This window comes from Macaca nemestrina, chromosome 15, assembly GCF_043159975.1.
Source record: "Macaca nemestrina isolate mMacNem1 chromosome 15, mMacNem.hap1, whole genome shotgun sequence".
Lineage (NCBI taxonomy): Eukaryota > Metazoa > Chordata > Mammalia > Primates > Cercopithecidae > Macaca > Macaca nemestrina.
This window is the reverse complement of record NC_092139.1, coordinates 54208338-54235053: the sequence shown is the minus strand read 5'-3', so window position 1 is coordinate 54235053 and position 26716 is coordinate 54208338. Positions and strand designations below refer to the sequence as shown.

At 36.4% G+C, this 26716-nt stretch overlaps 1 protein-coding gene across 6 annotated transcripts in view; it reads left to right on the top strand.

The window, feature by feature from the left end:
• The window catches only part of LOC105486802 (Ral GTPase activating protein catalytic subunit alpha 2), a 318021-nt gene that overhangs the window by 117769 nt on the left and 173536 nt on the right, over positions 1–26716 (top strand). For all 6 annotated transcript variants that reach the window (XM_011749858.3, XM_011749855.2, XM_011749856.3 and 3 more), the window contains 6 exons: positions 843–940; positions 5237–5327; positions 6977–7153; positions 17447–17640; positions 18577–18675; positions 18910–19065. In XM_011749858.3, the coding sequence (XP_011748160.2) occupies positions 843–940; positions 5237–5327; positions 6977–7153; positions 17447–17640; positions 18577–18675; positions 18910–19065 (815 nt within the window). The remainder of the gene's footprint in view (positions 1–842; positions 941–5236; positions 5328–6976; positions 7154–17446; positions 17641–18576; positions 18676–18909; positions 19066–26716) is intronic.

Here is a 26716-nt window from a genome sequence, read left to right as displayed (position 1 = left end):
GAGGAATAAGTTCAAGAGATCTGTTGTACAATATAGTGACTGTAATTTGTAACAGTGTATTGTATTCTTGAAAATTGCTGAGTAGTTTTAGTGTTCTCACCACAAAAAAGAATGTGATACATATTAATTAGCTTAATTTAGCCATTGCACAGTGTATACACACATTTCAAAACAACATGTTATACACATTACATTAATACAATTTTTATATGTTAAGTTAAATTTTAAAAGTTAAAATAGTTATAGGACGATTTAGATTTTCCTTTTCTTGTTTTGACTTTGATAAATTATGTTTTTCTAGAAACTTACTCATTTTTTTTTCAAATTTATTGGTCCCAGATTATTCATAAAATCCTCTTATGATCAGCTTTAGTGTTTTCAGGCTTTGTGGTGATATTCCGTTTTTTATTACTGAAACTGGTTATTTGTGCTCTCGTCAATCTTTATTCTCAAGCAATACTGAGACACCTTACTGCTCTCTTCTTCCTGTTGGTTCATCTGGCCAACACAGGCACCTTTTCTCTGAGATACCTTCCCCAAGACCCCAGGAAGGGTTTTGTTGCCCTTCCCTGTGCACACATAAATGCACTAAGTGAACCTGTTGGCCACAGTGAACAGTAATCAATCCACTCTCTTCATAGCTCTCTGTGGGCCAGAGACCAGGTCTAAAGTATGGGCTTGACCCATAGGCTGCTGTTTTGCCAGGCCCTTAACTCCTGTTTTTACATATCTTAGAATGTTTAAATTTAATAGTTACCTATATATAAAATCATTTTCCAGTTTTATTATCTGAAACATTCCTTCTACCTATTTCCGCTACCCCCCTGCCCCACCATTTCTAGGTCAAAAGGCAGAAAACACACAGAATTTGAGTTCTTCAGAGCCTCAGCCTATTCAAGAGAATAAAGGACAAGTGAAGAGAGAACATGAAGGAATAACAGTAAGATATTTTGAAACCATTTCAGTTTCTCATTAAAAATAAACATTAATTAGTGCTCAGTAAGTAAATTTATTGATGGCAGTGATAATTAAAATATTTTTTCTGTTTAGACAGTTTATAGGCTCAAATGATGTTGAGATCTTTTAAGATTTTGCTTGCTTTCTATGTAAAATTACAGTCACATTACAAAAATAGGAAAAAAATTAACATGAAAATGGAGTTCAACAGCTGGTCTGTGTATGGCACTATATATTTTTAAGCAGTTACCTTTGCCTGCTAAACCTGTGTTTCAGATTCCCCATTCCTGATATCAGTTTAGGTAGCCTCCACCTGACATGAGTTACTAGAATCAGTGAGTATTCACAAAGATGTTAAGTTTCTTTAAAAAAATAAAATAAAATGGCATTTATGTAAATATGTGTAAAGTATAAAGAAGAAAATTAAAACATAAGCCCATAACTCATTCATGTAGATAACCCCTATTCATTTTTTTTTAATGTAGCATATATTCTTTGAAAAGTCAAACATCACAGAAAGATACACAATAAAAAGGGAGAGCCTCTCCTTGCTCCCCTCCCTCTGGACAATAACCCATGTTAAGTTTCTTTTTTCTTTATTTTTAAAAAGGGCATGTACTGGTTTACATCTGTATATTCTGTTTTCAACAATGAAATAAATACCCAGAAACCCACCATCAGCTTCAGATCATTTTGGCTTCTACGCTCCTTTCTTGTTCCTTCTCTCTGCTGGCTCCCCTCAGAGAGTGGCCTTATCTTGGCTTTGTGTTCATTATCCCCTTGCCTTGCTCTATAGTTTTGCTATATAAGTATGTATCTCTAAACAGGATATTCTTTAGTTTTCCTTACTTTTGAATTTTTTAATAAAGTATTGTTGCTTTGTTTACTCAGTTACGTATTTTTAAGATTTATTCACGTTGTGCCATGTAGCAATAGTTCAAGTTTTCTGTGATGTGGTATTCCACTATAAGTAGACCACAATTTATTTTTTCATTCTCTTGTTGGTTGATGTTTAGATTGTTTCCAGCTTTTTGTTTTTGCGAAAACTGTAGCCACGTACATTCTTGTATGTGTTTCAGTGTCTGCATGCTTAATGTTTTCTCTATGATGGCTATCTAGGAACAGAATTAATGAATTATATAATAAAAGAATGTTCTTCTTTATAAGATAACCCCTGTTCTCTAAAATGGTTGCATCACTTATATTTTAGCCAGCATTGTGTAGAGCCACCATTGATCTGCATTCTTGCCAACACGTTCTATTATCAGATTTTTTCATTTTTATTGGTCAACTGGGTGAAAATAAGATGTCTTATTTTGCGTTTCTTAGACTACTAATAAGGTTAAAAATCTTCCTATGTGTTTATTGGCCATTTTTCTTTCATCTGTGAAATGCGTACTGATGTCTTTGGTTGTTTTTCTATTGTTTGTCTTTTTCTCTTTGTTTGTATTTACTAGTTCTTTGTACGATCTGAGTACTGATCCTATATTGTTTATGTTTGTAGCAAATATCTTCTTCCAATATATGGTTTATATTTTTACTTTATGGTATCTTTTGATGAACAGAAGTTCTTCATTTTGATACTCTCTATTATCATTTTTATTGTTGGGGTCTTATGGAATATTTTAAAAGTCTCAACTAGACAGGAATAAAAATATTACCTTATATTTGTAAATGTTCCAGGTTTGCTTTACAAATTTAAGTCTTTTATCCATTTGGAATTGATTCCTGTTTATGGAGGGAGGTAGGGATCCAATTTCATTTTTTTCCTGCATAGATAACTACTTGTGTCAGGTCCTATTTATTGAATTCATTTTTCTTTATTGATCTGAAATGCCACCTCTCTTTCATATATGCTATTTCCAAGACATGTAAGGCCTCCTTTTGGTGTTTATCTTGATTCTTGGTTACTTTGTCTTTCAGACAGCACAACATCTCAGTTAATGTAGTTTTCCCACCTCTGTCTCCCTTTTCCTTCTAACGGAAGTTATTTTTCTATAATCTTTTGTCTTTCATTGTTGCTGAGAAGTCTTCTGTCCATCCGGTCCTGTCTAGTTATTGTTCCTTGCTGTTTTTGTTTATTTGTTTGTCCTTTTCCTTCCATTTCACTGTAGTATATTCAGGTGCAGGAATCTTTTGGGTTCATCTATTTGTTCTTTTTGGTATATGGTGTGTGCCATGCATCTGCAAGTGCTCGTCTTCTGTCATTTCTGGAAAATTCTTGGTAACATTTCTGCATATATTGTCTCATTTTTTCCTCATTGGTTCAGTGGTATCTCCACCTGTTACATGGGACGCTGGGGTTAAAAAAAAAAAAAAGAAATGCAAATATTGCTTCTTTTATATTCTCTCTTTGCTTTCCTTCTGGAATTCTGGGTGGAAATATATTAGACTTTCCCATTCTGTCTTCCTCGTCTCTTAAATGATTTTTATATTTTCCATTCTCATTGGCTCAGTGTTTTCTGGATAATTTTATCAGCTCTGTCTTTCATCAGTTCAGTAACTGTATCTTTACTCTGTTGTTTAATACTTCCCTTGAGTTTTTTAGTTGAGCAGTTATGCCTTTTGTTTCTGACAGTTCATGTTTGTACTTTTCAAGCATATCTTGTAATTTCTAATAATCTTTTGTTGCTTGCTCGTTTTTGTGATTCCCAACTTTTATCCCTTTAAAATGTTTACAAGTTGCAATTCTGAATTTTTTATCTGATTTTCTGAAATCCTTGGGGGATCTAAGCCTGATATTTGTTGTTTCTGAGACTCTTATACATGGTGATTTATTTTCTGTAGTGTTTGATGATGATTTATTATGAGTTCCTAGCTGGCTGATCTTAATCTGCAGAAAATGTGGATTTCTAAATTGATGACATTTCAACAGCATGTTTGCATTTGTTTCGTGCACCACATGGGGAGTGCTACTTTAATCCTGGAGTCTTGGTCCTCTTGCCACTGGCAGTGGTACTATTGGATTTACCCTTGCAGTAGCCACATTTCACTGCCCTGGTTTCTGCTCACTTTTAAGGGTTGAAGGTAGATTTCTTGGAAGTTTCTTTTACTTCCTTTGAGCCCCAAATTGCAACTAAAGTTTTATGTAGGATCTGTTTCTATGGCTAGAGGATATATATACCCTCTAGATATATATCACTAGATACATATACCCTCTAGATATACCTTCTAGATATACACACTAGATGTATATCATTCTTCTTTAAGGCTGTATAATAATTTTTTCATATAGTGTTAATCCTCTAAATCTTCTAAATATTTTATTCATGGCCTGCTTCTTTTTTTTAGCTTAATAGTTATTTTTTCTTTTAATTTTTTTTCCAGTTTTGCCATGGTCAACATTTGTGGTGCATTCCTTTTTTTAACTCTACATCTTGTTCCCCCCTTAAACCTAAGGTTCAAGGCCCACAGGCAGCTGTGTCTTTTTAGAAGGTCTGCATTTCTTCTTATTTTTGTCCTTCTTCACCGGGCTTCTCTGCATGGCCTGGTATAACCAGCATCTCTTCCTGTACATAGAACTTGCTGATTACCACCCAGTACTTCCTGCCTTGAATCCTCTTCTGTCTTCCCTCTACCACTTCATGTCCATTGCCATCTTGAACAGCTCTCCTATAAAACTGAGCCAATTAAGGCAACAGTTTATTCTGTATACCTTTCAGAGACCATTTATTTGCATATTTTGCTTATATACATTATAATTATTTTGTGTAATTTGTGTATGTTTTGTCTCTCCAAGCAAATTATAAGTTTTTAGAGGATGCAGATTGCCTCCTGATTTTTTTTAATCCTGTGAGTTTTAATACAAGGTTAAGCAATGCTCAGGAGAGTTTGTGGCATACTTAACTAGGAAGACACTGAATGAACCTTTAGAACTCTGGATGGAGTTTGTGCCTTGCCTACCAGCACACTTACCATTTGTGTGCATAACTTAATGCCTTCCTAGAGCATTCTGTTCACTATATATGTGTGCTTGACCAGAAGAACAAATAGAACTTTAAAAGAAATCTCTTGCATATAATTTGGCATTCCTTCTTAGATCAGTTTAATTGGATGTAAGTTGACAAAGTAGAGGATATAAATAAAAGTTTCAGATCTTGAGTAACATAAAGTTAAATATAGTAATTTGTGAAAATATATCCTTCAAATGGAAAACATCAATTTATTTAGCTATTATTATTGTTCGTTTCTTTTTCTTTAGAAATTTGGGCTAGAAACTTAAGTGTTATAAAAATGAAAACTTTCCTGTAGTAAGTGCAATATTTCTTTTTGTCTGAAGATTTTAGTTCGAAGAAGCAGCAGCCCTGCTGAATTGGATTTGAAAGATGATTTGCAGCAGACACAAGGAAAATGTAGGGAAAGACAGAAGAGTAAGTTCCAGGAAATGTCTGTTTCTCTGACTATAGAGTTGATATGTTCTATTTTCTTTTTACGTTTTATTATTATTACTATTATTATTATCAGAGACACAGTCTCACTCTTTCGCCCAGGCTGGAGTGCTCTGGCACAATCATGGCTCACTGGAGCCTTAACCTCCCCAGGCTCAGGTGATCCTCCCACCCAAGCTTCCTAAGTAGCTGGGACTACAGGCACATGCCAATGCACTCGGCTAATTTTTCTGTTTTTTTTTTTTTTTTTTTTATAGAGATGAGGTTTCACCATGTTGCCCAGGCTGGTTTCAAACGACTGGGCTCAAGCCATCTTCCCACTTTTTACCTTCTAACTTGAGTAATAGCTTGTCAATTTGAGAGAGATGGTTGTGAAATGGAACCTTCTTATTCCTGGAATCCCAGGATTGACAAAAGATTCATCCATACATACAATAAAACAGTTCTACTCACCTGTACCTTGAGAGGCCCGTCTTTCTACCCCTGGGCCTTTCTCTAGGAGAGTGGTACATCAGAGGCTGATGGCACGAGTGAGCAGATAGACCAGAGAGAAAAATTATCTTCCCCAGAAAGTTCCCAGAGGCTAGAAGCAAAAAGCATCAGAAGTACGTTGAAGTTAATGGGATAAATACTTTGAAATGAAATGAGGTTGGAATCCTGAGACGTATTATCATATACTGTAAAACACAGCCTTAGTACTCCGCTTTCCTGAAGTCAAGTGCCAGAATAGCATAGTAAACACCGTCTCAAGTTCAGAACAGTTCTTAATGGGTGCAGAGGAGTTCCACCTTCACCCTGCTGGCTTAGAGCCCTTTGGGAGATGAAGTTTGGTACCTACCATTGGTCACCTGGTTACTGAGACAACTTTCAGTTCTTTGTGGGTAAATAGAGGACAGCAGATTAGAAACAGCAAGGGTAAGGGACTATTAGGAGCAGATACAGAGAGCAGCCATAAGGGTGAGCAGACAGAGATGTAGCTGCATAAAGTTCTTATGAAGTAGACAGGAGACTTTGAGAAGCAGAACTGTCTAGGTTCATTTTGTGTCAGACTAAATAGTTCTATACGTCTTCATAGCCCAGCCTTATTATATTATGACAAATTAGAACTTATTAATGTTTAAAGGGGAGAATTTCTGTTCTAGAAAAATATGTTGTATTGGGACACTCTATCCCCAAATGACCCTGAATGAATCACCCTAGGTCTACGTCTACCCATCAGGCTTGGAGCATACAGCATCTTTAGACTCTTCTACCCAGTAGAGTAAGCTTGCATTTGTGGTGGATTAGTTATTGTCTTCTTCCTCCACCCACCCTCATTTTGTAAGTCCCAGCACACTTTAGGACTTGGTGTAGTTTGGGTATGGGGGCACTGAGTGAAGACACATTGAAGAGTGCCACTTGAATGATACATAGTCGTGTTCATAATAGATATTTATCTCCTGTATTTGGAAGATTAATTTTCTTGACCACATGGGCACTTTATGAGCTCCACTCAAGTTCTACAGGTTCTGCCAAAGAACCTGAATGATTCCTGCTGTGTCTGCTGTTTGGTTACTTTCATATGAGTAATTGTGAACATTCTGATTTTCAGCTACTTTTTATCTTAAACTTTGGTTCTTCCGTTGTACCAGGTGAAAGTACCAACAGTGACACAGCTCTGGGCTGTATCAATGAGGCGGAGCTGTCCATGGGCCCATGGCAGACCTGTGAGGAAGACCCAGAGCTGAATACTCCCACAGATGTTGTGGCTGATGCGGATGCTCGTCATTGGTTACAACTGAGTCCCACTGATGCTTCGAATTTAACAGGTGAATTGCATTTTGGAAAAGAGGCAGTAGTGCAAACAGCTAGGAGATCAGTTGTGAATCCTTGGAGTCCTGTATACAGAGGGTTCTGAAACAGTTGTAGGAGGAAGTGTGCCATGCTCCTGACCACCGTAGGAGGAAGTGGTGGTATTCGTGTTAAGCCTTTATCCCTAAGTGAATTGTTCTACTCTAGAAAGAAGAGTGATTTTTCCAACTCATATATGTTGTAAATCCAGGATAAGTCAAGGAGTTTAGATAGCTTATTGGTTAATTTTTTAAAATTTTTAAATAAAATATTTGGTACATAAAATGTAAGTTGTAACATATACAGTATGTAAGTTACAAGGGACAGTAATGAAGTGAACACGAGTGAGTCTGCTACCCAGCTTAAAAACTAGCATGGCACCCAAGCCAGTGAGGTCTCCCAGAGGTGTTTCTCAAGTCCCTCCCCTTCTCCCATTATTTTGGGACCCTAGCCCAAATTTGTTTTTATAATAATTTCCTTGATTTCTTTATAGTTTTACCATGCGTGTCAAGCAATATATCATTTAGTTTTGTTTCTAAACTTTAAAAATAATGACTTCATACTCTGTATTTTTTGCAACTTTTTAAATCTCAGATTGTTTGACTTCAGAGCCAAACTTTCTGGGTCGGCTTCCAGGCACTTCTGAGGAATTGCTGGGTGACCTTGAGCTAGTTATTTAATCTCTGTCCTTCTATTTCTTTGTCTTTAAATTTGGGATAATAACCCCTACTTTATAAAGGTTGTTGGAAGAATAAATGAGTGAACATCTAAGTCAGGTGCACAAAATAGTGTGGGTGGAGCAGTCTGCAGTTTTAGCTACATACACACACACACACAGTGTGACACTGGGTAAGTGAACCTCAAAGGCTAAGTTCCCTTACCTGTATGACCAGTCTGATGAGAACAGGGAGACCATGGAGGAGCTGGGTTTGGTTTTGCTTTGTTTGGTGGAGTGTTAGGAGAGACTCGTGCTCTGAGGAATCAGTGCGGGAAAGGCTGACCAGAGCCAAGACTTTTCTAGCTGCACGTTCATGTTCACATATAGATACCGTGTATGAAAACAACCACCACAAAGTAACATGTTAAGTAAAGAGAGTTATTAAAATTCCAAAATATATTTTAAAATGATTAACATAAAGGCTAAAATTTTACCTTAAATGGATTTTTTTCAAACCAAGCAAACTAGTTTTCACTGTGTTGTAAAATTTAACCAACATCTCTGATATTTGGGAAATTCTTGATAGAATATCATTAAAACTTCATAAAAGTAACATACAAAGGTGGTATTCAATAAAATTCTTTATAGACTAATAATGACTAATAATACTATTCATTGATACGAGATTTAACATTTCCAAAGAATTTTGAGGCATTCTCTTTGATTCTGTATGGGAAGCAGGCCAAGCTTATCATGTCTGTTTTAGAGATGGGGAAATTGAGACCCAGGGAAATTGTTATCAAGCTGGAGTGTGAGTTCCAGAGATGAAACTGACTTTCAAAGTGTTTTGACTCAACATGCAGTGCTGTGTCTACTCCTTTACACTGTGTTCCTGTTAAAATTAAAATTATTGTAAAGCCCTTTTACCTACTTGAGAATCCTTACAGATTATCCAAGAGAAACTCATCATCGTGATACCATAGGAGGCAAAACTGAAGCTTCAGTAGGTTGAATTTACTTAAACATGGACTAGTTTTAATTATTTTTATTGAAAGGGAAGAAAATTAGGTGATTACTTCTTTTGTCTGTTCTTTGGAAAGATTAGTTTTGATCCCATTTCAGGTTATGTATTGGACAGCTCAATTTAATAAACCTCTGTGAGGTAATGTTATATGATGTACTCCATGTTGTGATTAACTCCTCCAAATACTTAGTTCTTCTTTGAAATACTAATATAGAGAATCAGTACATGCAGTTCAATAGTTCACCTTGTCATCTGTGAAAAGGACAAACTGTAATGTGAGAAGGTTTAAGGATTATCACAATTCTGAATTTAACTTTCTGTTCTTAAGAGAACAATTTCTTCATAAATGTTCAAACTAAAACTCATATGAGCCTGATTTTTAGGACATTTTGAGAAACAATTTGAGTATATCTTTGTTTCTTGTTGAATAATCCTACCAGTTATCAAATGCTTAGAATAATAAACTGCCTCCAAAATCTTAAATTCCTTCATCACTGGCAAACTAACAGTTTACTTTTATATTTGCTTTCTCACTTAAATTATGTTTCCTGAAAATAACAGCTAAATTTACTGTGCATTGTCTTAAAGTTTACCTGGGATTTGTTTTAATCATATGTGGTAAGACATACAGATATGGAGGTGATTGTCATGGAGGAAGAATTTTCTACTCACAGATCCTGGAAACAGGGGTCATGCAGGGAAGTACCAGGAGGCAGAAGGAACAAAATGGGGCAACAGCCTTTAGTGTCATTTCTATGAAAATAGCAAGGCAAGGCAGGGTATGCAGATTTAGGATTGCTAGTATGAATGACTTCAGTGGGCTCTGGAGCATACGGGCTATTTCTACTTGCCTGGTACCCACCCAGTCCTCGGATGACAGGGCAGAGGATATTGACTTAGTATGTGAGAACTAGAGAAAGGAGGTAGTTGGAGGGTCTGAATTTTGAATTGGTAGGTTTGAATATGAAAGACCTGCTGCCTGGTGAATAGACTTCTATCTCTAGGAATTAGCTAACCCTGGAAGTGGCAGTGCTTCCCTGATCAGTGAGGCCCTAATGCCAGAGCATTGAGAAAACAGAAAATAAGAAAATATAGTTAATACATACATACATTTAGTTCTGTTGAAATAGTCAGGGGAGGGGGACATTTATGAGTCTACAGCTAAGAATCAGTATTGTCATTTACCTCATCCCTTGTTTAACAAATAAGCTTATAGTCTAAAATACTGATTTAGATGCCATGAGAAATAAAAAGATGAATAGGTCATAAGCTACTATAGTTTTTAAGTGCTTACAAAAAGGACAGAAGACACAACATTTATCCTAATAGTCACAGATAATGTGATAAATTCTATGAAATTTACTTAAAGTTGTAATCATAGAGATAGACAAATAGATGGATGGAACAGAAGATAAAATACAGAACTGAGTGCACACAGACATGGAATCATGATATATGATATATGTGGCTTAGGGCTGACAAGGAAACAATGTATTGTTCAACAAATTTCTGTGGGACAGGTACTTAGCCATATGGAAAAAAGTGAAATAGAATTCCTACCTCATACTATGTCCAAAGTCAGTTTCAGAGGGATAAAATATATAAATGTGAAAAGGAAAATTGAAAAACTTGGAAGAAAACATCTTTTTGAAAAGGGTCTATGATTTTTTTTTTAAAAAGCTAACCATAAGAAAAGTGTCAGTAATTCAACCTCAGCAAAATGAAAACTCTATTACCAGATAAACTTTTAAGAATTCTGTTGTTTAGCAGAACCACAAAGGGAAAAAACCAGCTTTGTTGCTCTTTCCTTTCCATGTTCTTGTTAGCTCAGTGATAAGTTTTAAGGTAAGATTTGGTGAGAAATGTTATCCAGCATCTTGGTTTAGTTGGGAGATTCCACGGTCTTTCTCTACTGGAATGCAGACTCCAGGAAGGGGAGGCCTGTTATCTGCTGTCTGCACAGCTGATTCTTGCTTCCAGGAATAGTGCAGGACAGGAGAGAAGCATTCAATAAGTACTTGAATCAGTGAACAAATACACTTTAAGCTGCAAGCTGTTGTTTTATATAGCTGAAAAGAGCAATTAAATTTTAATTTTTTAGAAATAATATATAAGACAATTTCAAAATCTCTTTTATTTAGTGTGTTTATCACAGTCTTGCATCCAAACATTACAGAAATCTTTTTACCACTTCTGCTTTTAGTTATAGCTGTGAAAATGAATTACATCTCCTGTTACCTGCCACTAAAATTGTTTTTCCAAGAATGCTTTGTCAGCATTCTCTGTCATCACTATATTTTTGGCATTTTCACCAGACTTTGATGTGTTTAGAAGTCATGAAATATTAGAAAGAAAAATAGTAATGATAGCTACTGGGGCATTGGTAGCTCACCTTCTAAAATCTTTGCAGTGAACAGTGGACATCCTTGCAAAGGAGAGGAAGAAGGAGAGGAGAGCCAGGCTGCACTGGTGGGAATGGGATGCCACCTTGCTGCTTCTCCACTTGATCATTGACATCCAGGCCAGGCCTGAATTTTCTGGTGCTAGAATTAAGTTGTTTCACTCAGGCCTTTGAGTTTGTTTTTTGTGTTTAGATTTCAAATCAAAAGGAAAATTTGTTTTCAGAGACTGAGGCTACGTTTCTTTAACACTGTGCCAAGCTTATATAAAATCGTAGCCATATAAAATCACCATTCGGCCATAAATGCTTATTTTGCCTATTACCGAGACTTATTTCGTGGCTGAAATCCTTTCTATATTTGCAGAGTTCTAAACTTTTAGATCTCTTTGTAAAAATTATTTATGTGTTTGGAGAAAGACGATACGATTATGCTTGTAAGAGTTTTCACTTTAATAAAAAAATTTTAAGTTGTAGCATTAAGTAGTAATAAAACAAAAAGATAGTAGGCTAGCATACTAGGTTGCTAATGAAAATAAAATAAACTAAATATTGGATATTTTTAGGGTGAACATGAAATTTTCTGAAGTCTCCCAAATCCCCATTTTTAATTAAGTGCTCCTTCACTGAGGAACCCTCTACATGTAAAATGTCAGCATCTGTTCTCTCACTTATGCTACCAGCAGAATAATTTTGGGCAAAACATTTCAACTCATTAACATTTTTGTTCATAGTAATACTGAGGAAACTCATACAGGCATCTCAGAAACTCCTAAAGAAGTCAGCATACTTTGATAATTTTATGGAGGATGTTGCCTAGGATTTTATCATCGAAGCATGAGTTTTTCTGAGTGTAAAGCAGTATTTAAGCAGATTTGCTATGTGGGATTCTTTCATAAGTAAGGGCATATTCATTGGCAGGTTGCAAAGAGGTGCAGGTGATGATGAGGTACCTGTCTACATGTACTTAGAGTGGTTACTCAAGCAAAGCTCCAGTGTGATTGGGATGCTGGGGGCCAATCTCTGTTTTGGATAGCTACATTTTTGGAGTGAAGGTTAGTGATGAAACAAAGCTGCAAATTATCTAATCCCCTACTTTTTTTTCTCCTCAAGGGATTGAAAATGCCATGACATACTTTATGAGAAAAATAAATGCCATATTATGCTGCTTGTTGACTTGGGGGCTCATGTTGATTCATAAGCATTTATTGATCCTTCAGCATACCTTCTCAGACTAACAGATTCCTGATATTGTATTTACTTTACAGAATTAGGATGATGAGTCTCTCTTCCGAGGTTTTATAAAAGTCAGAGAACCCAGAAGGCCCATAATTAGGCTTTTTGCACCCTGCCTTTCAGGCACAGTGTGTAGGAATTCCAGTTTGGAATATATCTGCACATTTTAATGTGTCTCCTGAGTTGAGTATATGATACCCTTGTGGGAACTACAGATATGTTTTCCTCTAAGAAGGAACAGTGCTTCTGTGTTTGGGAAGGCCTTTCCATGACACCATGTGCCATCGTTATTACATCTTTTGTTTTCGTGTCTGGGGATCTTTCCATCGCTAATTTAATAAACATAGCTTATTATAGTGAACAGCCGTTTTTGGACCTGCCCTGGCTCCTTTTCAGATTCATTTTTTTCTTGCCTGTTGTTGTCCTTGTCATTCCTCTACTTGAATTCCTCAGATTCAGAGATTGTGCTTCGGTTTCTTTGATTAGGCCTTAAAAATGCCAACAACATATACACTCAAGATGACACTCAGTGGGGGCTGATAATTGCCTAGAAATCAGCCTAGCTTTATTTGTATGGGGTGAAGAAGAGAACTTTGGGAATAATTATCTTAATAAATTAACAATGTATTATGTTCAAAAATTAGGAGAATAACAGAATAACATAGATGTTAATAAAAAGGAACCAATAAAGCTGAGAGCATACATGCATGTACTAGAAAGCAAATAAACAATAGAAGACAACTAAAAATTGTTATTTAAAAACAATAATAAAATAGACAAACAGGCAAGATTGATCAAGAAAAAAATGTTGGAGGTGAAAAGGGAACAACTGCAAAACCAATATAAATTTTAAAAATAATACAGTATGCTATTCAAATAGATCTATAAAAATAAAGGATAATTTCTAGCTTTACTAAACCTTCATGTAAAAGAGAAACTATCTTTTTCGTCCCATTCAATAGAAAGAGAAAGAAACTCACTTCTGTTATCTACCTTGTGTTACCTTGGTAACACACTGGACAAGGTCAGTATGAAAAAAACATAATTAGAGACCATCTCACTTATAAACATATAAGCAAAAAATTCAAAATAAGGCATTAACAAATGAGATCGAAGAATATTGGAAAAATATCATACATCAGGGCTAAGAGAAGTTCATTCCAGGAATGCAAAAGAAAAGCCTATGAGAAAGATATCCAATAGATCCCAACTGAGGAACAGTCTATAAAGCAGTACTCCTTAAAACCATGAAGGTTGTCAAACACAAAGAAAGTTTTAAGAAAACTCACAGTTGAAAGGAGGCTATGGAGACATGACAGCTATTTGTTATGTGATATCCTGGATGAGATCCTGGAACAGAAAAAAGAATTACATAAAAACTAAGGAAATCTCAATGAAGTGTAAACTTTATAATCATCTTTTAGTATTGGTTTGTTGTAATAAATATTCCATTTGAATATAAGATGTTAATAGTGGAGAAATAGATATGGAGTATATGGGAACTCTGTAGTATTGTTACAATTTTTTATAAATCCAAAATTGTCTTAAAAAATAAATTTTATTTGGCCGGGCACGGTGGCTCAAGCCTGTAATCCCAGCACTTTGGGAGGCCGAGACGGGCGGATCACGAGGTCAGGAGATCGAGACCATCCTGGCTAACACGGTGAAACCCCATCTCTACTAAAAAAATACAAAAAACTAGCCAGGCGTAGTGGTGGGCGCCTGTGGTCCCAGCTACTCGGGAGGCTGAGGTGGGAGAATGGCGTAAACCCGGGATGCGGAGCTTGCAGTGAGCTGAGATCCGGCCACTGCACTCCAGCCTGGGTGACAGAGTGAGACTCCGTCTCAAAAAATAAAAAAATAAAAAATAAAAAAATAAATTTTATTTTAAAAAAACTAATTCAGGGAAAAATTACCAAATATAAAGTAAATGCATTAAAGCCAACAAAAATTATAAAATAAGTGGCTTTTAAAAATAAGCAAGAGGAATGCGTAACAAAGACAGTACAAATTGTAATAATGCATATTATTAAAGACAGTAGAGTGAACAAACACAAATAACCCCACTTATTCTCCAAACCCTACCTAAGCCACATTGAAAGGATTTATATTAAGTAAGACATAAATCCACAAGGGCAAAGATGGCAGGAGAAAGACAGTAGCAACCAACTTCTTGAAGTTACAGAACAGGTGGCCTGTGGTAAATGAATTGGCAGACCTGAGAATATTAAATCCTGTGTCAGTAGTAGGGAAAGCCAAGAAACAACCTGACTTAAATTAATGCGGGTTCTCTGAAAGGGTTAGAAAATTTCCCATACCAGGTAGCTACAGAAGTAGGAAGTGATGATGGGGCTGAAAACAGAAAGACTGTAAGTCTGTTTAAGAACTAGTTAGAGCTCTGTTGCCATGGGCCACTGCTTTTTCACCCTAGAAGATGGTACAAGTAAATTTGGGGGGGTGGGGGTTGTGGCTTGGAGTCATCAACACGTCTGAGTGCAGAGATGCTGTCTTGAAAACAGAGGGATTAAAGGAGAGTTTACATACTCTTTGAGCAGGAGAGAGTCTTTCGAATTCCAGGAAAAAAAAAACACAAAACTCAACATACATATATCTGAGGTTCTTCAGGAACACAGTGAAACTGACAGAAGACCATGCCTGCTTATGGACTCTGCTTCTATTCGGTCCTGAGCATGTAGAGCTGTCAAATATGTTGGTGGAGAAATGAGTTTAAACTTGAGGAAAGAAATCCAGGCCAGAAGTGGGCATGTAGAGCTGTGAGTATATGGAGGGCATTGAAATATGTATGGCAGTAAGTCTGTATGAGATTAAGAAGGGCATTAGTATAGATAGAGAAGACAACAACTCCAGGGCCCTTCAGTGTCCGCAGTCCATGAGATGAAGAAGCACCAGCAAAAGAAGACGACCAGGTGAGAGTCATACCTGGGGGTCAAATGGTTGAAGCGTTTCAGAAAGCAGACATGATTACCTGAATCAAATGCTACTGAGGACTGGACATTGAGCACTGCATTAAACAACATGGAAGTCTTTGGTGGCCTACTCAAGTACCATGCCAGTGGAGAAAAGGGAGAGAGCACATGGGGGCTGAGGCTATGACATGTGAGAACAGAGACTGAACTTTGTGCAGAGGCTGCAGGTTGGAGATGTGGAAACCAGAATTAAAAAACTGAGCCGCGGGAGATTAGAGGAATGTGCTTGGCCATGGAAGCAAATAGATACATAATTGTGGAAAAAGGGCCTGAGGAAGAAGCGTTAAATGCCGCAAGGAAGTCAAAAGGATGAAGAGTGAGAAAATACAATGTGCAGTTAAAATGCTTGCCTCTGTTGATTATTATATACATACTATGAAATACAATTTTTTTGTTATAATACATCATTCTTTAAGTGGTGCCTATGTGTCTTTGGCTGCTTTTCCATTTACTCTAAAAATGTAAATGCTTATGATTTTAGGAAGCTGGAGACTTATTCAAATCAGTCTCCCCTAGCCTTTACTCATCCTAAAGCAACAGGTATCCAAAGAACAAAATTCTGTAACTTAATCCATAAAATTAGATATACATGTAAATCATTAAATTCTTCTTTAACTATTTGTTTCAATGCACAAAGTTTCATATTTCATAATTAAATATATATTACAAAGACATTCTATGCCTTGAACTTGTTAGCATACTCCCATCTCACAGCCTTTGCTCTAGCTTTTCTCCCTAACTGGCTCTTCCCCACATAGCTGCACAGCCCATTTGCACATCATCTTCAAGTTCGAGTCACATGTTACTGCATGCTTAAAATCTTTAGTCACTGGAGAACTGCAAACAAAAACCTCAATGAGATAACTGCTCCATGCCTATAAGAATGGTTAAAATTGTAAAAACTGACAGCATCAAGTTCTAGCAAGGATGTAGAACAAGTGGAACTCTCATACTTTGCTCGCAGGAGTGCAAACCGTAACAGCACTTTGGACAACAGTTTGACAGTTTCTTTCTTCAGTTTAATGTTTATTAAGCATACACTTATGATTGGACCCAGGAATCTCACTCCTAGATATTTACTGAAGAGAAATGTAAACATATGTTAACACAGAAGCTTGTACATGAATGTTTATGGCAACTGTATTCATAATTGCCAAAAACAGGAACCAATCTAAATATCTACAGGTGAATGGATAAACTATGACACATCTATGAAATAGAATATTAATAACAATAAGAAGAAACAACTGATACCCACAGCTGTATAGATGAATCTCAAATGCATTTTGCTGAGTGAAAGAAACCAGACAGAAAGGCTACAAACTGTAGGATTTCATTCATGTGACATTCTGGAAAAGGCAAAACTATAGGAACAGAAAACAAAGCAGTGGTTGCAAGAGGCTGAGAATAGAGGAAGGGGACCAATTATGAAGAGGCATTTTTTGGAGTGATGAGCTCTTCCATATCTCAATTATGGTGGCAGTTTATGGCAACAGTTACATGAATGTATACATTCCTTAAAACTCCTTAAACCTGAAAGGGAGATTTCCTGTATGCACATCTTACCCCCATGAACCTGACCTAAGAACAACAACTACCTCAAATGTTACTCTGGCATTGAGGCTTCCCTGGCCACCCATTTCCATGGCACTGTTTCTCACCTATCCTGCTCAAGGTTCTCCCTCTTCCTCTCCCCTGGTTTATAAAACCCATCACAGGGTCTCCAGGAACTGTTATGTCATGTCTTAGCTTTTTGCTCTTTTAGTTTGAAGAATGAAAATCATTTGACTGTTCTTCATTGATCCTGCTTTTCTCTTGTTTTAAATTCTCAGCTGTTTCACATTTTTTTCCTTAATTATTTTACTTTGAATACATTAATTTTTAAGAATAGGTAATTTGTCTTAAAGACAAAAGATATGATGAAATCAAGATTGTTTACAAGGTTAACAGATACGTTTTTCTGCACAGATAGCAGTGAGTGCCTCGCAGATGACTGTAGTATAATCGCCGGGGGGAGCCTCACTGGTTGGCACCCAGACTCTGCTGCTGTGTTGTGGCGAAGGGTCTTGGGGATCCTTGGAGATGTGAATAACATCCAGTCACCCAAGATCCATGCCAGAGTTTTCTGCTATCTCTATGAACTCTGGTACAAACTAGCAAAGGTAAGTCCTGCTATATTACTTTTTATTCTAATCCAGGAAAATGGTCGTATCATTTAATGTAAAAACTGTGTTGCAGTTAATTACTGAACATATTCTGAAACACAAATGGTACATTTAGACAAAGTACATTTGATTATGGAAGAGTAATCATATATAACATGAATATTTTATAAATGCAAAAGTTGCTTCATTTAGTGCAAAAGTAGAATATCGCTATAGGATATTAAATACAGGATGTTAAGTAGTTCTAGTTACTCTCTTTATAAAAGTGATACTGGTTTTATTGTGTAAAATTTGAAAAATGTAGAAAAATACAAAGAAGAAAATTAACATCACTATTCATAGAAATAGCCAATATTAATATATAGTCTTCTTTCTTTTTACGAAAGTAGAATCTTAGAGTACATACAATATTTTTTTTTTTTTTTTTTGAGATGGAGTCTTGCTGTGTTGCCTAGGCTGGAGTGCAGTGGCGCCATCTTGACTCACTGCAACCCTCTGCCTCCCAGGTTCAAGCAATTCTCCTGCCTCAGCCTCCCGAGTAGTATATACAATTTTTATTCTGATTTTTGTTTGGGTTCTGACATTCACATGTTATTAAATTTTTTTTTCAAAAACATGGTTCATGTTTGTTCACTATAACTCATTAAAATGTTACTTATCATTTGGAATTCAGTACCTCCCCAGCCATTAACGTTCAAGGAAAAGCAATGCCTTTGTTTTGTATTTAAATCTAAAACCACATACAGTGAGCCAAACATACAATTCAAAAGGATAATTTCACAACAAAAGAGAAACTTGTAAATATTACAGGTTTTCACTTAACTTATAGAAATTTAAGTGAAAACAGCTATTTGGTCATGGAAAATAATGTTGAAATACTGTTAGGATAAACGTAATGTTACCTACCCTAAAATTCTCCTCTTTGTGAATTAGATACGGGATAATCTAGCAATAAGCCTGGATAACCAGTCTTCTCCATCTCCTCCAGTTTTGATCCCACCTCTCAGAATGTTTGCATCATGGCTATTTAAGGCAAGTGGATGTGTGTTTATTCCTTTATTGCAATTTCCTCTTCCTTTCTGAAATTGAGTTTGAAAAATGTAATTGCCCAAGACTGCATGTTTTGAAGACAGGCTGGGTCTTACTAAAGTCACTGCATCCCACATGTCCATAAACAACTCTTAAGGAAAACTGAGAAGTAAATGAAATATTGAAATGCTCTGCACCTGGGCTTGATTTAATCTGGAAACATCATCTCCTTGACAGGCGGCGACACTGCCAAATGAATATAAGGAAGGCAAACTGCAAGCCTACAGGCTGATCTGTGCCATGATGACCAGACGCCAGGACGTTCTGCCAAACTCAGATTTCCTGGTGCATTTTTATCTTGTGATGCACCTGGGATTAACCAGCGAGGATCAGGTATTCTGCGACTCCTTTATTGTGATTGCCCATTAATTGGAAATAGCATAGCATTCTTTAAAGGCATTAGTAAGATTTATGAAAATACATCAGAAGTGTTGAATTTCTCAGTAGCTTCAACTCTTTTACACACAGCAAGCACAGTAGTCTTTCAAAAATGTAAATCAGGTTTCACATCCCTGCTTCTTCTCCCCACTGACTTTGCAATTGCATTGTGCCAACCAAATTTTAATTTTATTCTTTGGCCTCTATGATCTAACCTCTGCCTGTGTTGTCAACCTCAAAATACTATTATAACCACTTTTTGTTTGAGTTCTGCATTAAATATGGTTTGAAGAAAGTGGTACTGATCATTTAAAAATGTTTGAAAATTGTTGTTTTAGTAGTTAGGATGTTTTTGTGAAAGACTTTACCTGTAAGGTAGAAGACGAGTCCAGACATTTCTTGATAAGGAGTTATTTTAATTTCTCCCAGTGCAATATAAGTTTGGTTCAAGTTCAAACAGAAAGGCCCAAGGAGCCACTAGCTACCTCTCCCTCCTTGTAGGCCCTGGGTTTGGGGGAGAGGATGTGGCCAGACCCTGACCTTCCTCCCCTGGGAAGACTTCTTCTAGTTGAGGGAGATTATGGATAGGGACACATGGACTCTTGACTTGATTTGGGATATCAAGCAGGCAAATGATGTGGTTGATTTATGCTTCACAGAGATTCTAGACTGCATTTGGAAGATGGATTTGAAAATGTGATAGTGATAGTGTGTGATAGTAGGATAGAATCAGAGATTGACCTGTAGATGGAGAATTGTTAGGAAGTGTTTAATACAGATTTTAAAAAACGATAAGAACTAAGCTGGTAGCATTGGGGATGGAAAGAAAGCAATAGAAAAGATTCAAGAAATTTTAAGGCATTTCATTTTATTACTAGGTTTTCTTAACCAATTAGAGGTATAGGGAGTGTTTGAGAATTTACCCTTTAAATTGTAAATGCTTATTAATGAACTTGAATAATTTATTAACTATCAAGTAGCTGTCCTTTCTGCATTTTTTGTATTCTTTGAAGGTATGATGCAGACACACAGACCTTTTGATACCGCTAGGGTACACGTAAGAAGTTCTCCTGATAAGCAAACTTTTTTTTTTTTTTTTTTTTTTTTTGAGACGGAGTCTCACTCTGTCGCCCAGGCTGGAGTGCAGTGGCGTGATCTCCGCTCACTGCAAGCTCGCCGCCTCTCAGGTTAACACCATTCTCCTGTCTCAGCCTCGCTAGAAGCTGGGACTACAGGTGCCTGCCACCACGCCCAGCTAATTTTTTTGTATTTTCAGTAGAGATGGGGTTTCACCGTGTTCGCCAGGATGGTCTCGATCTCCTGACCTTGTGATCCGCCCGCCTGATCCGCCCACCTCGGCCTCCCAAAGTGCTGGGATTACAGGCATGAGCCACCACGCCCTGCCAATAAGCAAACTTTTTTTGTTGCTTTAAAATGTACTTGAATTTAAAGAGTTTGCAGTATGTATTTTACAATTTTGAACTTTAAAAATCATTGAACTCTTATATGAAATAATAACCATAACCGTTGTGATTTTAGCGGTGTATAGAGGACATCCATGTAGCAGGCTGGCTTAGACCCATAATCTCATTTATTTCCTAGATAAATATAGAAATAGCGACATAGAGTGGAATTGTTTGTACTCTCTGCTCAAATATTTTACAGCCATCTTTGCAAGTGGAAGCATCTTTTACAGAATGATGCAACTCAGGGTATGTGGAGAATTATGGGGTATAGAAAAGAGAATTAACTCTCAGATAATAGTGAACTCCTTCAGTGAAAGAAGCAAAAGAGGAGGGTTTACTTAACAATGCTCTACTTTTAAGAAGCCTTTTGCTAATATTTTGCAGGAAAAAAACATTTACTTGGAAAAAATCATTAACTATAGATCCTTATCATTTTATAAAAACAAGTAAGTTAGCAGTAAACAATGTTCCTTAGAATGAGTTTTTTAGAAAGTCACATAAATAGGTGAGTTTAGAATTATCTTTCTGTTTTAAGATGTGTTGATGTGGAAATGAAATAGTAAAATGAGATGAAATAAGAGTATGTTATATAGCATTTGAGAACCTGAAAAAAAATTATTTTACAAATCATTTTCAAGAAATATGATTTTGTAGTACAGACAAAATAATTTCCAAATTTTGTGCTTAAAATTGTTTTTACATCGTAATGCATATTATGTTTTTAATTAAGTTAAAGTTCAGTATCTTTTATAGTTCATAGTAGAATACATAAATCTTAAAGGATGGTCCAATGCTAACAGTAATCCCAACATTCAGACTTCTGAGACAAAATGAGGATATCATAAATCTCTATTTAAAATCAGCCTATTGTTTAGGCTATTAGAAGCTTGAATTTTTATGTGTTTAATAGAGTTGACTGTTTTCTTTAACCTTAACAATTATTGTTATATATTTTAGAAGCCCTGACTGTCTGCAAAACAGAATTACTCTAAGTAAACTTTATTCCTTTGCCAAAAGAAAATTACGCAGAAGACCTAATGAAAGAAACTTTTTTCATTTAAGTTAAGAAATGTCTCTGGTAATTAGTTTAACTTTTGATCCACATGTCTAAATAGATCATAGTGGTTGTTCCAGAACTTATGTAATTCTAGAAACACATGTTATATTCATTATAAAAAGAAAGCATTTGCTGTAGAGAATACAGTTAAATTCAATTTTTTAATTAACTGTGTACCTGTGACTGGTACCATCTCAGGGCTTCTATTTTGTGAGAATTCTCAAAGGGCCACACTTTTATATATCCTAGCACTAAAAGGATTTATTTATGCAGAGAGAACCTTATGAAAGATGTCCTATGTTTTTAAATAAATAATCATAAATAATTGTTTAAAATTGAACATTATCAGTTTTGTCTCACAAATAAAATCCAAGGTGGGTTTCTTCCTTTTGCCTCTGGGTGGCACACTTGTCTGCACGACACAGCTTTGTGGTTCATGGGCCTTTGAACATTATGCTGTGTATGGCATGGTTGTTTTATGAAGTTCTTTCTTAAATCTGAAGGTATCAAAATTATGTCAGTAGTGACCAATAAAGTGTTGAATTAAATAAGTTATAAGATGCTAAAAATATGTTCAAACATAATGATGTTCATAGTAATTGAAGACATTTTTTAGTTTAAAAAACAATTTGTAAAGTAGATGTCTCACAAGTTGTGTTCTCTGGCAATCCTGGAAAGTTACAGTTTCATCTAATATGATAGAAAATTTATTATGTAAACAGACTTGGCCATTTGTATCTTAAAAAATAATAATACATATATCAGAAAAAATGTAGTGCATTCCAAAACAACTGTTTTTAGTATTTTTAACCAGTTTTAATTATCCTAATAACTTATGTAATACTAACACAATGCATTTATCAAGTAGTATTTCCCACGGTCCGTATGTAACATGGGTTCGTGGTTGATTGCTGCGATCGAAAACATGGTTTGAAATGGCTTTATTTTTTCCTTGACAATGAATTTTTAAAAAATTGATTTTACCAGTTTACAAAATAATTAAGATTATAAACAGTTCCGGAATAACTGTAAATTATCAAGAAAATTTGGCGTGACTTTCAAGGCTACCCAGCCTGCCTGTAAAGGAGTCTCCCGGTGCGCTTCCGTCTGCTCAGCTGCTTTGTGTCTGGTGGGCTGGTGGTGGTGCTTAGGGGTATTTATTTCTTCAGCACTCACAATGCTGGACTGTGTGCTGGGGACTGCATGATGTTGTACCATTGAATCTTCTCTGCAATTCAATTCAATAAATACCATGGCCTATTTTATTTTATTTTATTTTTTTAGAGATGGGATATCACTCCATTGCCCAGGCTGGAGCGCAGTGGCACAATCATAGCTCACTGGGCTCAAGCAGTCCTCCCATCTTGGCCTCCCAAAATGCTGGGATTACAGGTGTGAGCCATAGCGCCCAGCCCCTGAGGCCCATTTTATAAATAATGAAGCTTCAAAAAAGTATCAAAAACTTTTGCCCAGTGCCACAGGCTAAGAGGCTGTTAGAATTCACATACAGGCTTGGCTTATTCCACCAGGAATGGTTTTTTTTATTGATTCACAGCTAGCGTGTTGGTGCAACAGTCCTTGATGTTGTTTCTCCCTTCTGTTTTATTTTGCCTAGGCTCTGCCCTTGGTCCCACTCCACTTCAGAATCCTCCTTGTTAAAGTACCCCGCCCCAACCTGGAAAGGCCTTTCCACAGTTGCCTTCTCAGTTCTTCATTGTCCTTCAGTGTCTCTTCTAAAGCTGTTTCTCGTTCTTTGTTTTTCCTAACACTTAAGCAGCTTTTTCACCCCAGAATTCCCCAAAATAGTTTGACATGAAAGGACTTATGATTTGGATTTATTAAAAACAGTTTCTGTTAATTTCATGATTATTTAAAACAGATGGAAAGATCAATATGTGTGAAATAGAAAAGGACAGTTGAGGAAAGGAATTTTATTTTCATGTTTGTAAGAACACGTATCAGAGACTGGAAAGTTTCCTTTGCTTATTTGTGAACTATTTTTTAACAATGACTTACAGATATAATGTCTTAATGTAATTTATCTGTTATACATCAAAGTTAAATTCTCTTTTAAATGTAAAACCTACATTAATGTAAAATTATTGTTGCAAATTTGCATATAGACATTTTGGGAAATGTGAGTCTTTGTCATTTTCATCTATAATGTTGTATTTTATAATGCACCAAAAAAGCATGAGGCCTCTCTCCAATGCAGAAGTGTTTGCTGTTCTGCCCTGAGGTAACATATTTGGATCGTAACAGCATAAAGTTAAGATCTAGTGTGATAGTGTGATAAAATGTCTTCATTAACAGCGTGGGCCTCAAGTCAGCTTGTCTAATTTCCAGTCTTGGCTTTGTTACTTATTAGCGAAACCATTTGGGTTTGCTCTGCCTTGGCTCCCTTATCTATAGAATGAGGATGATAATGGTGCCTACCTTAGAGGGTTGTTTGAAGACTTGAAAGAGGTAAAACATGTAGTGCATTCAGTCTGGATCATGGATATGATCTCTCAGTAAGCATGAGCTCTTGTAATAATATTAATGGTGAGGGGAAGAACAGCAACTTCATCATTTGTTTCTGGTATCTTAAAGTGTTGATTTTTTTTTCTTTCTCCATACATTTTCTCACTTTGAACATAATGATTTGACTGAAAACATAACTAGGCATTGTGGAATTTTACAATATGTGGAGAAATAACCACTCCCTGTGCTGTAGACAGACATACCGATTGATACATTTGTTTTACCCATGTATGCTTATGATCCAGAAATGCTTCTTTTGTGTCCGTGGCCATCAGCTCACTTTCCCCTCACTTTTCACACACCCAGTGAGCCTTCTGTACAAGGAAAGCTAGAAAGCTGAACACTGCATGTCCCAGACTCCTTGCAGCTGGGTTGGCATTGACCCAGGTTCTGTCCAGCAGAGATACCAGCCAACATGGCACTTGAAAGTGGATGTGGGGAGTGGTGGGCAGCAGCACAGGGGAAGCTGGATCCTCCTGTCATGGAGGTTCTGCTCTGGCACCAGCATCACTGGTGAGATTAGCAGACAGTGGGCTCTGCTGGAACAGCCTTGTGGTGTGGCTGGGTGTTTCTGCTTACCAACTTTTTCCTGACTGTGGAGACTTGTGATTGGTTCCCTGGCACTTCTAGATGTTCTATAAGCCATCTGACACCCTCATAGAAATCTCTTTCTTCTTAATCTCAAAACAGTGGATTCTCTTGTCTGCAGGTAAGACCCTGGCTCAGCCAGTAACTGCTCTGAAAAGTGCTGTGCTGGGCACTGGCAATACATGATCAGCACTGGTTCATATTTCAGTTGCTGAATGCACTTGAGCATTAATTTAATTTTTGTATTTTTAAAATTTTAGCCACATTTTGTAGGCAATAATATTTAGCTTGTAGGAACATTTTGCTTTCATTTAACTCTATGTTTTTATGAACCTTTTGTCACATCAGTGTTAAAAAAAAACCATAATTTTAAACATCTTATATAGAGCAGTATTGTATCACAGAAGTCAAAGTAGTTCATGATTTTCTTAACGGATGTTACAACCCCCTCTCATGAGGTATATGATGGAATAATATAATAATAAACAGTCGTTTGTAAAAAGATCCCATGAGACCCCTCAGTAAGCATTAAGACTCAGCAGTGAGCTTTGAAAGCAAGGTACAGGGGTGATACTTGTAAATTGGCCATACCTGACTCTTTTAATAACCTCAGACAGCCTGTATCATGCAGTCATATGTAATAATTGCATCACCTTTTCTCAGACAAAGAATTGTTCTTTGCTGAAAATTTAGTCTTATAACTATAGAACCATATATATATTAGATAAACATAAATTTAAAAGTATATTTAAGGTGAAACATAAGTGAGTATTCACTTCCAGAAAAGGTAAAGAATTAAGATGGCAATTTGGGGGCCTTGTTTATCTCACATCCCTGGAAATAATTTTAATATATGTCTCTCAAGTGCTCATTCTGTAAAACAAGTGATTTTACCAAGGTTTTAATGTATAGGATTTTAACTCAACACTAGCAGATAAAGTACTTATTTGTGAATTTAAAGATCTAACTGATGTTCCGAGGATGAAATAATAACCTTGATGTGTATCAGTAGAGGAACTTTAGACCTTTTGAAGGCTAACTTTGTTAAAGTTTCATTTAAAAACAGTTAAAAAAAAAACACAAAAACTATAGGCTTATACAATGAGTAAAAATAGGACTAATGTGGAGCCTTATTCCTAAGGATTTTAAGAATTGGAAAATGTACTTCCAAGAATTCAGGAGATAAGATGGCTTCAGAATATATCGACTTTCAACAATAACATATGACTCTCATGGATGGCAGGCCTGATACTGGGAACTACAATACCTTAGAGCTAGACTTAGCTTTGTCACTCACTGGACATGGGGCCCTCACCTATCCACAAGTAGTCAAGTGAATGAGTTGGGCTGTAGAGCCTCTGAGACCCTTTCCTAATCATTAAGCATTCTTAGATCCTCTGATTTATTTTTAGGCATTTTATTATTAGGGTCACATCACTCCTTCCTAAATGTGGCACAAAGTTCAATGATCTTTTTGTGTTGAATATTTTTTCCTGCCATGGTAAAAACCTAGTCAGGTTATGAGAGTGTGAGATGCATAAAGTATCTGTAATATCCATCAGCTTGTGCAAAAAACCAAATAAGTAGTGATATACATGTTATGAAAATTGGACTGTTGAATATCCTTTTAGCTAAGTTGATTTGAAAGCAGCTCACAGAGGAGAGGGGATTTAGCAGGACTTTCAAGGATGGATAGGATTGAGATAGTAGGACAAGAAGCATGATGGAGTCTCACATCAAAGATACAGAACTTTTCAGGCTGTGTTCAGGAACAATGAGGAGCGTGGCTTTGATTTAATGCCAGATACATGCATAGAAATAATATGTGGTCATGAATCCAGGCAGCACTGTAGAGAGCCTTGATTCAAAGTAGTTTTCATCCCATGGAAAGTGGCGAGCTGTTGAAGGCTTTTGAGCATGATACTCCACATGACCAGAAGAGCATTTTAAGAAGCTTAAACCACAGTGATAA